We start from the raw sequence: 17579 nt of genomic DNA, 5'->3' as shown, positions 1-17579 counted from the left end.
TTGGACTTGTAGTGCAGCTGTCAGTAGTCAATTTGTCCTGTTGCTGACATTCTCTTGGCTGGCTGGGATCTGTAGCTCAGCTATACCTATCCTCACTGTGCTGTGTCCCGCGCATGGTGCCTTTAAAAAAAAGCACCAGTTACACACATTCTCTACTTGACTACTCCCAAAACTGCTGTCAATAGTCAATTTGTCCAGTTGCTGACACTCTTTTGGCTGGATGGGAGCTGTACTTCAGCTATAGCTATCCTCACTGCTCTGTGCTTTCCACACCCTGACAGCCATCAATCACATGGAGGCCTGCTGGTTGTGCAGTAAGGAGAGAGCCGAGAAAGAGGGGGAGACAGGGATCAGCAAAATGCAGCTACTGCATCAGTGTGTTCAAGCTTTGACCCCTGATAGACATCAATCAACTCAGGAGATTACTGGCCAGACAGTGAACAGAAGTTGGAGCGAGGAAGGAGGTACAGGAACATGGGGAAGAGGGCCGGGAGCCCATAATTTGGCGTAATGTTGCAATTAGCCAGCACCAGAGGCGTCCATGCATGCTGCCCCTGCTGTTTCCTGTCCATTTACGTGTTGTTTCCATCATTTTCTGAGGTTTTCAGGTTTTCAGGCAACCTTCCCTGTGCAGAGCTTTGGTCCCCTGCAAAAGTGTTCGAGTTTCCCATTGACTACAATGGTGTTCGTTCGTTACTGGAAACAAGCACCCGAGCATTTTTTAGTCCTCGCTCATCTCTAGTCATAAAGACTTAGGGTGACCATTGTTACTTGCACCTTACAGTTGGAAAAGCGCTGCCCTAGTCGACCTAAGAACCTAATTTACATATTGCTATTAATGTGGTCTTCTCAAAAATGACACAATAGAGACAAAAATTAAAGGTAACAGTGTGATCAGTGTCACAAACTCTATCATCAAACACTATCAGGTTACTAAAGGTGAAAAAATACAGAATATTTAGTCCTCTAGACCACAAACAGTCCCAACCTTTAAGTATAACTATTTTAATTGAACTAAAATATTAATATCAAAATAATAATATCATGTGCTTAGTAAGATATATATAAATAAATGAAAATACAGATACCGCAATACACTGAACTAATACATTTTGCAACACACTGAATTAATGCTATTTGCAACATACTGGCCAGTACCCAGCGGCACTTTATTGACTTTTTTATTCATTTAGTCTTTTCAATCCCGTACTCATAAGGTATTTTATATGATGTTTTAGAATTAAGATTTTCATTTATTTATCTATATGTTACTAAGCACATGTTATTGTTATCTTTATATTAATATTTTAGTTCAATTAAAATAGTTATACTTAACCCTTAGACAACCCAGGGCGTATAGTTACGCCATGGAAGTCTGTCCCCAGACGACCTAGGGCGTAACTGTATGCCCTGGGTGTTTCTCCAGCTATGAAGCGTGCTCCGGAGCGGAGCGTGCTTCATAGCAGGTGGGGGCCGGCTGCAATCAGCAGCCGGGACCTCACCGGTAATGACACGCTGCAGCGATCGCGCTGCCGCGTGTCATTAACTCCTTAAACGCCGCGATCGCGGCGTTTAAGTGTAAGTGACAGGGGGAGTCCCCTGTCACTTACCGATCGGGACCCCCGCAGTATGACTGCAGGGGTCCCGATCGGTAAAACGGACTGCCGGAGGTCTCTCACCTGCCTCCGTGCGGTCCGATCGGCGCTCTGCTGCACTGAGCCTGCACAGGCAGGCTCAATGAGCAGATCGCCAATAACACTGATCAATGCTATGCCTATGGCATAGCTATGATCAGTGTAAAAATCAAAGTACTGGATGTAAAAGTCCCCCAAAGGGACTTCAAATGTAAAAGTCCCCCAAAGGGACTTCAAATGTGTAAAAAAAAAAAGTTAAAAACACTAACACACTACCCCAAAACCCCTCCCCCAATAAAAGTTGAAATCACCCCCTTTCCCATTATATAAATAAAACATATAAAAATAAATAAACAAATAAACATATAATATACCGTAGCGTGCGTAATTGTCCAATCTATTAAAATATAACAAGCGTCATTGCGAACGGTGAACGGCGAACACGAAAAGAGGGAAAAAAGTGCGCGGATTACCGATTTTATGTTACATTATATATAAAAAAAATTTATAAAAAGTGATCAAAACGTCCGATCTTCACAAATATGGTATTAATAAAAACTAGAGATCATGGCGGAAAAAATGACACCCCATACAGCCCTGTAGGTGAAAAAATAAAATTGTTATAAGCGTCACAATAGGCCCATTTTATTTATAATTAATTGCCAAAAAAAAGGATTTCATTTAAAAAAAAATATAACATTAGAGAATCTGTGTAAACCTGCATATGGTTGTGTTCGGACTGACCTATAGAATAATTGTATCATAATGCTTTTACCATATAGTGCATTACGTAGACACAGGAACCCCCCAAACGTTACCATATTGCATTCTTTTTTATGATTTCACCTATTTATATCTTCATAAATAATATATTTGTTATTCCATCATACATGTTATGGTAAAATAAATGACGCCATTACATAGTACAACTATTCCTGTAACAAACAAGCACTTACATGGCTTGTAGATAGAAAACTGAAAGTGCTAGAGCTCTTAGAAGGGGAGGAGGGAAAAACGAAAACACTAAGATCAAAATTTGCGCGGTCCACTGGGTCATTTTGGGCCTGGTCCTCAAAGGGTTAAAGGTTGGGACTGTTTCTGGTCTAGAGGACTAAATATTCTGTATTTTTTCACTATTGATCTCCCGCCTGTTTCTAGGTAAGTCATTTTTTAGTTACACCTCGACCCAATTAGTGTAACGCCCGGAGTAGTGGATCCACTGGACCGGCACCAGCGATGACACAAACCTCACCAGGGAGCGGAGTCTAAGGGGCCGCTGGTTTTCACCAGAGCCCGCCGCAAGGCGGGATGGACTTGCTGCGGCAGGCGACCCCCAGGTCGCTACCCCTGGCTTGGTTGCTGGTGTCGGCAGGCGAGGCGTGGCAGGAGATGGCACAGGCAATAGTCTGCAGATGAGAGAGCACGTGACAGGCAGGACACGGGAACAGGTGGAGTGACAGGGGAACAGGAACCAGGAACAGGGACTTGGGACCAGGTAACGGACAGGACTCAGGAACAGGGACTTGGGACCAGGTAACGGACAGGACACAGGAACAACAGGGAGCTGGGCCAAACGCTATGGGAAGCATGTAGAGGCTCCAACACAGGGAACAGGGCAAGCTGGGATTTATAGGGGAGTGATTAGGTGCAACTACCAATTAGGAGCGCACTGCCCCTTTAAATCTGAGACAGCCGGCGCGCGCGCGCCCTAGGAGGCGGGGACGCGCGCGCCGGCCGGCACAGCGGGAGACAGGAGCGTGGAGAGGTGAGGCGCCCCCCGGGGCCGAGGTGATAGCAGCGCCGGGTCCCCGACTATGGACACCGGCTGCTGCATGGGGCAGGAAGCGGTCGCGGCGGCGGCCCGGAACGCGGGACGCCGCCGCGGCTGTGACAGTACCCCCCCCCTTTGGCCTCCCCCTCTTTCTTGCCTGCAGATGGCACAGGAAGCCACAAAGTCTTTGACATCTTGAAACAAACTGGACCACCAGTAGTGGCGAGAGATCCGTTGGCCGGTCTTACGGACTCCAGGGTGCCCGGCCTCCAACGAGGAATGACCCCACTTCAAAATACCTCTTCGAAGCGCAGGGTGAACATGAGTCTTTCCGGGGGGTACTCTCCGAAGCGAGGAGGTGACGACTGGTGCTAGGCGATCAGGCGGTAAAACATGGCAAGGGACTGTGGGTCTGTGGACGAGGACCTTCTGTAAGTTCTCCCGGTGGTGAGAGGACCCGACCTTAGTCTTGGGTACGGAGAGAGGGTACACCTCGGCAGAGAAGGCATCCGCCGAGTCTTGGTCTTCTGCCGGTAGGTCGGATAGAGGCTTGGCTGGGACAGGAAACGACATAGTACACTTGGTCTGAGGTGACCTAAGACACTGGTTGGAACAGTCCTGACCCCAACTGAGAATCTTCCCGGTTCTCCAGTCCAGTTGAGGGGCATGTTCTTGCAGCCACGGGAGTCCCAGGAGGACCGCGGGGGAAGAATGGGGCAGGACGTAGAAGGATATCTCTTCTTGATGTAAAGGACCCACCTGGAGGACTAAAGGTGCGGTCTGGTAGTACACACGGTCGGTAAGAATTTCGCCTGTGACCGAGGAGATAGTCAGGGGCCTGGCTAGTCGGGTCACGGGTAGCTGCCATCTTTGGACCAATGTTGCCGCAATAAAACTGCCTGCTGACCCAGAATCGAGGAAGGCAGTAGTCTGATGATTTCGTCCTGAGAGAGTCCGGATGGAAACTGGCATAGACAGACTTGGAATGGTGGCATTCACACCTAGGGACACCTGTCCCACCGGACCTAGGTGCGAGCATTTTCCGGATGTTTGGGGACGTAGGGGACATCCCAGCCGGAAGTGATCGGAACCACCGCAATAGAGACAGAGATTCTGCTCCAGGCGCCGGATTCTTTCATCAGGCGTCAGGTGAGCCCGTTCCACCTGCATAGGAATCTCAGGAGAGGGTTGGGACATCGAAAGGTCAGGATTCTGGAAAACCGGCGCCAGCTGGGGATGGCGACGGGAACGGGTTAGTAAATGTTCATGCCGAACCTCCTCCTCCCTCTCCGAAAAACGAGTATCAACTCGGGTGGCCAGTAGAATGAGTTCGTTCAGGGAGGTAGGCAGGTCTCGGGCCGCGAGCACGTCTCTCACACGACTAGACAGGCCCTTCTTGAAGGTGGCCAATAGGGCGGCCTCGTTCCAGTCCAATTCGGCTGCCAGGGTGCGGAACTGGATGGCGTAGTCACCTACAGAGGAGCTGCCTTGAGAGAGGTTGAGGAGAGCAGTCTCGGCTGAAGAAGCACGGGCAGGTTCCTCAAAGATGGAGCGAAACTCGAATAGGAAGGCCCGGAGATTGGCAGCAACTGGATCATCACGGTCCCACAGTGGCGTGGCCCAGGCCAGGGCTCTACCTTCTAATAGGCTGATGATGAAAGCCACTTTAGAGCGCTCGGTGGAAAACTGACTACTCAAAAGTTCAATGTGCATGGTGCACTGAGTCAAGAATCCTCTGCACAACTTAGAGTCCCCAGAGTACTTGCTTGGGAGGGCCAGTCGGAGTGAAGAAGAAGCGTCAGGAGGTGGTGTGCGCTGGGCAGTAGTCTGCTGCTGTAAGGCGGCAGTGAGTTGCTGGATCTGCTGTGACTGTTTCTGGATTTGTTGCGCCTGCTGAGTGACCACTCTGGCGACGTCACGGAGATCGGGCACCTTGCCGGGATCCATGGTTGGAGCCTACTGTAACGCCCGGAGTAGTGGATCCACTGGACCGGCACCAGCGATGACACAAACCTCACCAGGGAGCGGAGTCTAAGGGGCCGCTGGTTTTCACCAGAGCCCGCCGCAAGGCGGGATGGACTTGCTGCGGCAGGCGACCCCCAGGTCGCTACCCCTGGCTTGGTTGCTGGTGTCGGCAGGCGAGGCGTGGCAGGAGATGGCACAGGCAATAGTCTGCAGATGAGAGAGCACGTGACAGGCAGGACACGGGAACAGGTGGAGTGACAGGGGAACAGGAACCAGGAACAGGGACTTGGGACCAGGTAACGGACAGGACTCAGGAACAGGGACTTGGGACCAGGTAACAGACAGGACACAGGAACAACAGGGAGCTGGGCCAAACGCTATGGGAAGCATGTAGAGGCTCCAACACAGGGAACAGGGCAAGCTGGGATTTATAGGGGAGTGATTAGGTGCAACTACCAATTAGGAGCGCACTGCCCCTTTAAATCTGAGACAGCCGGCGCGCGCGCGCCCTAGGAGGCGGGGACGCGCGCGCCGGCCGGCACAGCGGGAGACAGGAGCGTGGAGAGGTGAGGCGCCCCCCGGGGCCGAGGTGATAGCAGCGCCGGGTCCCCGACTATGGACACCGGCTGCTGCATGGGGCAGGAAGCGGTCGCGGCGGCGGCCCGGAACGCGGGACGCCGCCGCGGCTGTGACAATTAGTTACTGAGACTGTGAGCTGCACCTATATACTCCTTTTCCACAGGTTACTAAAGGTGTCCTGCTGATTCCCTGTAAGTGGCAATTACTCTTTAAATTCCCAAATAATGGCTTTAGGCTTTTAGCATGTCTGCAGCTGAACATGGATTGAAACAAACCTACAAAAATTACTCAAGAATAGGGGATAAAGCCAGCATTTGTAGAGCGTTGACATGTCATCAAAAAGCTTAATGCTTTGCTTTTTAATTCTGTTTTAACTGGCATAAAAGTACAGTCAGTGGGTGTGGTATAAATGACTATACCTTGTGCAACGTGCACTTCCTCATTCATCTGGATTCTACATTCAAGATTTCAAAGGAAGAGCAGGTAAATATAATTTTCTGTGTCTTTTGTTGTAATTACATTCTCTTGCTTAATACAGACAAAAAGATAACCAAAAAAAGTGTTTTTATTTCTGATTATACTGATACATGCTTATTAGTTACTTTAAATTGCTTATGAAGCATTAAAGTTATTTTAAATTGTAAGCTCTTATGAGCAGGGACAACATTGCCTTTGTCTCGTTGTTTACATGTTTAAGTGACTTCTTATTTTACTTGTTATCCCTCTGTTGTAAAGCTTTTAGGCTATGTTCACAAGATGTTGTTTTGATAATTCCGGTTGTAAATAATGATCATTATTTACAGCAGTAATTGCCAATAGACAGCCGTCTTTTGGCGTGAAAATAATGTCCATTCAAAAAGATTGTTGCAAAACGACATTGTGTGAACCTAAACAATATGAGCATACTATAAATAAAGATTATTATTATTTATTTTTATTACTCCTGTTTAGAGATGGTCCGAACAGAGTTCAGTTTGGGTTCGTACGAATGTTAGTGAGGAAGGATGTTCTTATGCTGCGTTTACACTGAACGATAAATCGCCCGATCGTACGATTAACGATGTCGGAGTAACGATTTTTTTTTTTCATAACGATCAGCGTTTAGACGGTACGATATATCGTACGGAAATTAATTTTGCAATCGCTTAAGCCTATCTCACACATTGGTTAAATCAGCGAACGACTGTTTACACGGAACGATCTGCGAATTTTTTGCTAACGACAATTTTAAACATGTTGTAAGATCAAAATGAACGATTTCTCGCTCGTCGTTTGAGCGTTTACTCACCCAGGCCAGTATTGTTTAAAAGAGACAAGTTGAGGAGAAGGCAGTACTTGATTGCACCCAGGCCAGTATTGTTGAGAAGAGACAAGTTGAGGAGCAGGAGGAGGCAGCACTTGATTGCACCCAGGCCAGTATTGTTGAGAACAGACAAGTTGAGGAGCAGGAGGAGGCAGCACTTGATTGCACCCAGGCCAGTATTGTTGAGAACAGACAAGCTGAGGAGTAGGAGGAGGCAGCACTTGATTACACCCAGGCCAGTATTGCTGAGAACAGACAAGTTGAGGAGCAGGAGGAAGCAGCACTTGATTGCACCCAGGCCACTATTATTGAGAACAGACAAGTTGAGGAGGAGGAGGATGAGGCAGCACTTGATTGCACCCAGGCCAGTATTGTTGATAACAGACAAGTTGAGGAGCAGGAGGAGGCAGCACTTGATTGCACCCAGGCCAGTTTTGTTGAGAACAGACAAGTTGAGGAGCAGGAGGAGGCAGCACTTGATTGCACCCAGGCCAGGTTTTGTGGGGCGCTGACTTAGCGTCACACTCTATGGAGGGCTTCAATAAGTTTTCCTGCTATAGGTTACTTCACCTATAACAGCTTATGAGAAACAAACTATGAGAAACTATTCAGGGGTGACTGGAAAACTATATACAGGGATGACATAGTTACTGGAGAAACTATATTCAGGAGGGGCCTGGCTATTGGAGAAAATATAAACAGGGCAACCTGGTTACTAGAAAAACTATAAACAGGTGAGAACTGGTAACTGGGGAAATATTATATAGGGGACACCTGGATACTTTGTAAACTAAATATTTAGGGGCACATGTCTACTGGAGAAACTACCTACAGTGGAACCTAGCTACTGGGGAAACTATATACAGGGGGACCTGGCTACTGTAAAAACTATATACAGGGGGGAAATGGCTACTGGGTAAACTGCCTACATGGGACCTGGCTACTTTGGAAACTATATAAAGGAGGGACCTGGCTACTGAAGTAGCTATAACCATGGGGCACATTGGTATTGGGAAAACTACCTATAAGGGTCCTAGTTACGGGGAAAAGTATGTGCAGGGCTACCTGGCTACTGGAGAAATTACCTACATGGGAACTGGCTACTTGAGAAAGTATATAATTATAGGAGGGACATGGCTACTGGGGAAACTAAATACCAGGAATACAGCAAAATAAATAAATAAATAAATAAATTACAGATTAAATCAATGAGACCCTTAGCCCAGCACTTCAATGATGGTGTGGTTTGCTCCTTTTAGCACCATATGTGTCGCTATCAGAATGGCAATATGCCAAAAAACACAGCGAGTAGTGATAACTAAGTGTGTATTTGGCTTCAACTCCATACCATAAACACATGGTATTAAGCAAACTTGTGGAGACAGGTAACATTAATATATGTGCACCAAGTAGCAATAGCACCTTCCAAAATAAACGTATAATTACTAAGTGGAGGCTAAAACAGTCATGGACAACTAAACACAAATGAAAAAGCAATAACTGCCAATGGTTGTTGGGTTTTTTACATATATAGAGGGAAGATCTGGACAATGGGGAAACCATATACAGGGGAGATCTGGCTACTGGGTAAATTATGTAGGGGTGATCCTAAATACTGGAAAAATACCTACAGGAAGACTTGGCTAATGGGGTAAACTACATATAGGGGCAACCTAGTCCTAGAGGGGACCTAATCGGGAAAATACCTATAGACAAGACATGATAATAATGTAATATTTTATCACTGAATGCTGAGGCCTTTTTATTGTTTATGTAGGGTTTTAACCTGTTTTGTACTTGCACACTTTCCTTTTGACAGCAGTTGTGCTCAGATACTGCAGCTTTACTCCACTGGGACACAGATGCAAAATCATTACTGCTGCAGGAACAATTAAAGTGTGTGCATGTGAATATTATAATCATTTCAGGTGACAAAGTGTGTAACACAATGAATTTGAGAGGGTTATGTGCGTAATTTAATGATTTTAAGGAAACACAATGTATATTATAATGAATTTCAGGATGTAGAGTATATATTTAGGGCTATATTTACAACTTGCTGCCCTAGGCACAAAGCGTAACTACACCCCATTAAAGAAACTTTTAGGCTACATTTTCACATGCCCCTGAAAACACGCCCCCTTGTTTTCTCCGTTGACCATGGGATGTTGCCAGTAATCCATTTAAGAACATAATGAGGCATGGTTCCAGATATATGTTTTTGCATGTGTTTTACACTCACTAATAACTGTTATAATTTGTTTCTAACTATTCTGGTGACACTATGTCAATGTTAAGCAGAAGATCAACAAGAACAATGTCGCTTAACCCCTTAACGACCATGGGCATACATTTACGCCCCCACTGACTTTGCCTTACTCAGGTTCATGAGCTGAGCTAGCTCCATAGCCGGTGAGGACCGGCTGCTATCTGCAGGCAGGCCCTCACCCTCAATGGCGGGCCTCCGCGATCGCGCAGCCGCCTGCCATTAACCCCTTAAACGCTGTGATCGTGCAGCGGCGTTTAAGAATAAGTGACCTGAGCATCTCTGGTCACTTAGCGATTGGGACCCCCGCATCGTGTCTGCGGGGGTCCCAATCGCACTGCCTGACTGCTGGAGGTCTAATCCTTACCTTCATGCAGTCCAATCTTCTGGTAAAGTCTGCCACAGGCAGACTCTATCAGAAGGTCGCCGATAACACTGATCCCTGCTATGCTATGGCATAGCAGTGATCAGTGTGAGACATCTAATGTATTAATGTTAAAGTCCCCTATGGAGACTTAAAAAGTGTAAAAAAAAAAAAAAATTGATAAAAGTTTTAAAAAATGCCCCAAATCCCCTCCCCAATAAAAGTCAAAATCACCCCCCTTCTCATTTTATACATAAAACACATACAAAAATTAAAGTTAATTAACATACAATATACCGTAGCGTGTGTAATCGTCCAATCTATTAAAATAAAACAATATTATTCCCGCACAATGAACGGCGTGAACAAAAAGCGGTAAAAAAAACCGCATTTTATGACATTTTATGTATAAAAAGCGATCAATACGTCTGATTTAGAAAAAAATGTTACTAATAAAAACTAGATATCATGGCGCCAAAAATGATTCCCCATATGACCCCATAGGTGAAAAAAAAATGCGCTATAACAATTACAATAGGACCATTTTAAATATGCCTATTTGCAAAAAAGTTTTACTGCTAATAAAAATGGTAAAACGTTAGAAAACCTAGTAAATATGCATATCACTGTGTTCAGACCGACCTATAGAATAAAGGAAAATTGCCAGTTTTACTGTAAAGTGCATTACGTAAACATGAAAGCCCCCCAAAATTTGAGGAATCGCATTTTTTGACCCAAGTTCAGCTCATGAATGATATTTTGGGGGTTTCGTCATTTATTTTATGGCAGATTGAAAGATGCCATCACAAAGTGCACCTGCCCCTGAAAAAAAACCAAGCCCTCTTAGGTGGAAAAATAAAAGCGTTATGGGTCTTAGAAGGCGAGGAGGATAAAACGAAAACGCATAAGTGACAATTGGCCCGGTCCTAAAGGCCATTTCATCCCTGGTCCTTAAGGGGTTAATATCAATTATAAAGCCATAACTATAATTGTTAGAGGCATTGCTGATAAATGTAAATACAACTCAGTGACATCTACACTGAGACCATGTCTTCACATTTGTATTCGGAATGCATTCTGCATGCAGCCACCCACCCTGAAGATGGAGGTCTGCCCAAGGTATAACTCCTGCTGCTTAGCCCAGGGTCCACTTCTTCCTCTTCAAGACTCATCCTCCTGATTCTCTGAGGAGACTGAAGAAGCAGGTGCAATGTGCAGAGTCCATTTAAATCTGGGGTTTGTATTAGAGGGGGTCTGTATTACACCGGGGGTCTGTAATATATTGTGGGTATGTGTCTGGAGTCTGCCTTACATTTGGGGTCTGTCTGGGGCCTGTACTACACGGGGATCTATCTGGGACTACATTACAGTGGGTGTCTACATATAAGGTCTGTCCCACATTAGGGATCTATATCACATAGGGTTCCATGTGGGGTATATATTACATTGAAAGTCAGCGTCAGCCTTTACAGGATTTAATTTTAATGTTCTTTTTCATGACCCCAGGAACAATAAAGTTTTATATTTAGGTCTGTATTGTCTACCAATAAATGAGTAATCATGCCTCATTTTTTATGTAGCATTTTTAGGCACTTTCACTCCACCCATAAAAAAGCTTAACTTCAATATACAGGTGATGTGTTTGTGAAAAGTGAGACACTGATGTATGGTTAGAACATGTTTTATGACACACCTGTTCTGGATAAGCTTGTTTTCTAATGTACTGCTGAAAAGTCTTAAAGGTAAACTATATCAGGGAAGACTAAAGGAACTAAATCTGTATATTATTATTATAAAGGGTGAAATAATAATCAGGGCATAAGTGTTTTTAGTAGAAAACTGAACACAAGAATAAGGGGCCACAATCTGAGGGTACTAAGGGGAAAGATCAGGGGCAACATGAGAAAATATTACTTTACTAAAACAGTAGTAGATGATTGGAGCAAACTTCCAGCAGATGTGGTAAGGAGTAAAACTCGTCATTTGAAATAAGAAAGGTCAACCCATGGCCATAAATATGTAACGTGAAATCAAATAGTTTTAAGAAGAAAAGGGGGTGGAAACATCCAAAAAAGAGCAAGATGAAAAAGAAAAACATACCATCACGGCCCAATGGAACAAAGAGACAGGACAAGTGGGCCCGAAGCCTATCATCCCCCACTCAGTTCCTGCCTACTTGCAGAGCAGGTCCTTAATAACTATCCACAACTGGGCATCAGTCTCTGCTCTGAAATGAGTGCAAAAACAGACAAGACACGTACAGACAAAATAACAAGTAAAAGACACAGAATAGAATAATCAAATGGTCCAAGGTCAATACCAAAGAAGTATAGTGTAACACTACACTATCCTATAACAGTGTCAGAACCTGAAACATTCTAGGTGCTAAAAGGCTAAATAATAATATACAGTACATGGGTATGTCCACATGATGTTTTTTTCTTTCCGTTTTTTTTAAATGACTTCCGTCATTTTGAGTTCAAATTGCGCCAATCATTTAGCGTTTTGGGCATCTGTCATTACAATGATGGCTGTTGGTACATTATTCTAGTTAAGGCCCTTTTGGACGTGGTTCTTTTTTAAAGGTCCGTTGAAATTAATAGTAAAAACAGTAACAGGACAGTGAAAAAAAAATGTATACAACTAAAAAACAAATCTAAAAACAACTAAAAATAACGTTTGTTGTTTGCAAAAACATCCGTGAATAATTGTCATGAACACTAATTTGAAGTCATTGCAAACAACATCCATTATTGAACATACTTTGTGCATTGGGTGTCTGTCATTCCATTGACTTCAATGCATTCCACTGACGTTTATTAAAATGTGGTAATAATGAACGTTATTTAAAAAAAAAAAAAAGTCGACTTAGTGTGAACATTGCCCATATAATATCCCTATATAATAACACACACTATTAATATACAAATAATAATTATACCTTATATATGTCGTTTGTTTAGGACACCATGGAAAACATCAGCAAAATTATCAATCAATTTTCATTTGACCTTTCCAAAGAGCTAGGGAGCTCAGAGAGAGATAAAAACATTGCTGTATCACCACTAAGTACATCTGCAGTCCTATCATTGGTGCTGCTTGGATCAAGAGGAGCCACAGCCACTCAAATCAAAAAGGTAAGGTAATCACTGGATTTTAGGCTATTTGTGCAGATAAAATATTTGACATATTTGCTACTTATATAATAGAGAGGTAACTTAAATCCGCAAGGCATAAAGAATATTACAAAGCAGAATACGTTTCACCTTTGCTGTACTTAGAAGAAGGGTTTTTGTTTTCTTCTCTAACCTCACTTTGCTTTACAGGGACCCTTTAAGCTTGCCCCACAATTCCTAGTCTGTATAATTTATTTATGGGGCTATGATTTACACTCTTAGGCTATGTTCACACTACGTAAAAGTATGTCCGTTGTTGCCATCGGCAACAACGGCCATACTTTGTGAGGTGTGAACATAGCCTTGTCTTCTGTGGGATCCCGGCCGGAGCGTATACACATCGTGTCATTTCACACTGTGGGAGGTTCTGATGCGGGCATGCGCTGATGCGCCCGCATCAGAACCCTACGGCCGAAAGATCATCCGGCCGGTACTGCAGTACCAGCCCGGATGATCCGTGTAGAGACCTGCCGTTCTCTTCACATTGTGTGAACATAGCCTTAGGGTGAGTTTATCAAACATGGTGTAAACAAGTGAAACTGGCCTAGTTGCCCCTAGCAACCATTTAGATTCCACCTTTTATTTTCCAAAGAGTCTGTGAGGAATGAAAAGTGGAATCTGTGCAATATTACAACACTGTTGCCTTGCTACATTATACCACTTTGTACTTTGTACCACTTTTGAACCTTTGTATCCCTGACATACCTATAGAAGACTGAATAAGCAGCCACTAGACACCTTCACTTACTTCCAAGCCAACAACTGGTTCCTCTGCAGGCAAATTCGGGTTTATTTTAAGAGGCCTGTATTAGGTCAAATTCTTTTTTACATAATGGTGAAGGATAATGCTTGTTGCCTCCTACACACTCTTTCTCCTTCCTTGTAAAGTATAATATTGATTTAAAAAAAATACTCATTGCCTCAATTTCAGGTTCTTCACTTGCCTGAAACCCCAACATCCCTTCAAGAGGAGAGAAGAGGGTTTGGAAAACTATGTGGAAAAAGAATGAAGAAGGAGGAGGTATTGTATGCATACATAGATAGAAGGGTTTCCACTACTTGCCTAATACTGAGTTACAAATAAATGTAATCTCTTACCTACAATATATTTTCTACAAGGAATTCAGATATGAAAGTTAGCCCTCATGCCTCTAGTTTTCTTAAAGTGTCACTGTCATTATAACTTTCAAAATCTAAATCAAGAGTAGATGTGATATAAAGCAAGTCTGCAATATACAGTCATTATTTTTGTTGTTGTTATCATGCTGTAAAACATGGGTCTCCAAACTGCGGCCCTCCAGCTGTTGCAAAACTACATTTCCCATCATGTCTGGACAGCCAAATCCAAAGCTTTAGCTGTCCAGGCATGATGGGAGTTGTAGTTTCGCAACAGCTGGAGGGCCGCAGTTTGGAGACCCATGCTGTAAAACAAAGCTGTACTTACCAGAAATCCAGGTCCAGTCTCCTGAAGGCAGATTTCTGACTGCTGGTGCTGGTTGTAAAAAACAGACTAAACACAGGAATTCCAGCCAGTACAGAGAGTCACGGCTCAATGTGTCGATCAGTCACATGACTGCCTTCTCTCTCTCTCTCTCTCTCTCTCTCTCTCTCTATATATATATATATATATATATATATATATATATATATTTGGAAAGTATTTTATGATGTACTGTATATATATATATATATATATATATATTTGGAAAGTATTTTATGATGTACTGTATATATATATATATATATATATATATATATATACAGTACATCATAAAATACTTTCCAAATGGCAATGGTATAAATCCTGCAACATTAATGTATAATAATGTAAATAGGCAGAATACAAAATGACAAATACATAGTGGCAATATGCCCTTGGTATAATACAAAAAGGTTTTCCAACACAGCATAGATACAGTAAATGTCAACCAAACCCACCGATTTGGGCAAGACCGACTGACCATCTAATGGTATAGCCACCTCCAAAGAGCCTACTGAAAATGTATGGCGCAATCAGGTAAGATGGCTGAGACTAATTGGCTAACAGCTACTGTTGATTTAGATTTTGAAAGTTATAACAGCAGGTACACTTAAAGGCTAAAATAGGCTGTGTCATTAAAGGGGTATTCCCACCAAGACCTAAAAAAATGAAATGCCTCCAAACCTTGTTGGTCTTCCTCACCAAGTCCCCCCAATTTTGAGCCATCTCCCATCTTTCTAGCTGCTGCCGTTCCCGACTTACAAGTTTCTCTAAAAGATTGTCTATATCCAAGTAAACTACATTTTCCATCATGCAATGCTTATGCCTGATGATGGTGATGATGAGGATGTAGCAGCAGAGTTGAGATGATGGTGGTAATATAGCAGAGCTGAGATGTTGATGGCTATGTAGCAGAGCTGAGATAGTGATGGGGATATAGCAGAGCTGAGATAGTGATGGGGATGTAGCAGAGCTGAGATAGTGATGGGGATATAGCAGAGCTGAAATGGTCATAAACATATAGCAGAGCTGAAATGGTAATGGGGATAAAGCAGAGCTGAGATGGTGATGGGGATATAGCAGAGCTGAGATAGTGATTGGGATGTAGCAGAGCTGAGATAGTGATGCAGATATAGCAGAGCTGAAATAGTGATGGGCATATAGCAGAGCTGAAATGGTGATGGGGATATAGCAGAGCTGAAATGGTGATGGGATGTAGCAGAGCTGAGATAGTGATTGGGATGTAGCAGAGCTGAGATAGTGATGGGGATGTAGCAGAGCTGAGATAGTGATGCAGATATAGCAGAGCTGAAATGGTGATGGGCATATAGCAGAGCTGAAATGGTGATGGGGATATAGCAGAGCTGAAATGGTGATGGGCATATAGCAGAGCTGAAATGGTGATAGGGATATAGCAGAGCTGAAATGGTGATGGGATGTAGCAGAGCTGAGATAGTGATGGGATATAGCAGAGCTGAAATGGTGATGGGGATATAGCTGAGCTGAAGTGATGATGGGATGTAGCAGAGCTGAGATAGTGATGGGGATATAGCAGAGCTGAAATGGTGATGGGGATAAAGCAGAACTGAAATGGTGATGGGATGTAGCAGAGCTGAGATAGTGAAGGGGATATATCAGAGCTGAAATGATGATGGGAATATAGCAGAGCTGAGATAGTGATGGGGATGTAGAAGAGCTGAGATAGTGAAAATGATGTAGCAGAGGAGCATGGCGAGTGTCCAGGGGTGAAGGGGCTGTCGGTATCCAGGGGTGAGGGGGCTTCCGGCAGCCAGGGGTGAGGGGGCTGCCGGCATCCAGGGGTGAGGGGGCTGCTGGCATCCAGGGGTGAGGGGGCAGCGGGTGTCCAGGGTTGAGGGGGCTGCGGGTGTCCAGGGGTGAGGGGGCTGCCAGCGTCCAGGGGTGAGGGGGCTGTGGGTGTCCAGGGGTGAGGGGGCTGCGGGCGTCCAGGGGTGAGGGGGCTGCGGGTGTCCAGCGTTGAGGGGGCTGCGGGCGTCCAGGGTTGAGGGGGCTGTAAGCGTACAGGGGTGAGGGGGCTGCCGGCGTCCAGGGGTGAGGGGGCTGCCGGCGTACAGAGGTGAGGGGGCTGCAGGTGTCCAGGGGTGAGGGGGCTGCGTGCAACCAGGGTTGAGGGGGCTGAGGGCGTCAAGGGGTGAGGGGGCTGCCAGCGTCCAGGGGTGAGGGGGCTGCCGGCGTACAGAGGTGAGGGGGCTGCAGGCGTCCAGGGGTGACGGGGCTGCGTGCCATCTGGGGGGAGGGAAGTCACACAGTTGACACAGGAATGATGCGGGCGGCAACCGGGTGAGCTGGGGGGGAATCGCACAGAGCCTGTGGGAGATACACAGTGCGGGTGAGGACGGCGGGGGCAGCGTGGCGGGAGGTCATGCCAGGCGCCACCGGCTGGGTGTGGGGGGAGATACATGATGCGGGTGAGCTCTGTGGAGGGCGCCGTTACATAGTCAGGGCTGCACTCGTGGTAGGCTGCAGGCGGCTACCAGGAGACCGGGGGGCCACTGGGTGAGGGGAGGCACAGACTCAAACAGTGCCGTGGGTGGCCACTGGGTGAGGTGGGGGTGGGGGGACACAGACTGTGGGTACGCTCCGGGTGGGGGAATTGGTGGGGGTGAATGCAATTAGATAACAGCAAAATTGTGCATAATTCATAATAACTTGATATTGGAAAGATGGAAAGCTGCGGGTATTAATGCAAAAATAATTTTGGGGGAATACCCCTTTAAGGAGGTATATGTACAGTATATATATATGTATATATATATATATACACTAAGACCCTTATTGTGAAAATACATGTTATTCTGTCAATACTATCCATTTCAAAAATATATATGTATCTCCAGTTTTTCACTTGGTTAACAAAATACATACGAAGTCTACAGTCATCACCTTCAGTATTTTAGTGGAAAAAGATACTTGGCATTTGGCGAAGGGATATAGTAAATGAATACACAAATTTTCTACAGTTTGTCTTCTTTCTGATCTACTTTCCATTAATCATATACTTT

At 44.9% G+C, this 17579-nt stretch overlaps 1 protein-coding gene across 1 annotated transcript in view; it reads left to right on the top strand.

The window, feature by feature from the left end:
• The first annotated feature begins 6358 nt into the window (after positions 1-6358).
• The window catches only part of LOC138783417 (serpin B4-like), a 28953-nt gene continuing 17732 nt past the window's right edge, over positions 6359-17579 (top strand). The window contains exons 1-3 of the mRNA XM_069958110.1: positions 6359-6432; positions 12846-13019; positions 13990-14079. Of these exons, the coding sequence (XP_069814211.1) occupies positions 12852-13019; positions 13990-14079 (258 nt within the window). The 5' untranslated portion in view covers positions 6359-6432; positions 12846-12851. The remainder of the gene's footprint in view (positions 6433-12845; positions 13020-13989; positions 14080-17579) is intronic.

This window comes from Dendropsophus ebraccatus, chromosome 2 (assembly GCF_027789765.1).
Source record: "Dendropsophus ebraccatus isolate aDenEbr1 chromosome 2, aDenEbr1.pat, whole genome shotgun sequence".
Lineage (NCBI taxonomy): Eukaryota > Metazoa > Chordata > Amphibia > Anura > Hylidae > Dendropsophus > Dendropsophus ebraccatus.
The sequence above is the reverse complement of the archived record's forward strand: the minus strand, read 5'-3'. Positions and strand labels throughout refer to the sequence as shown.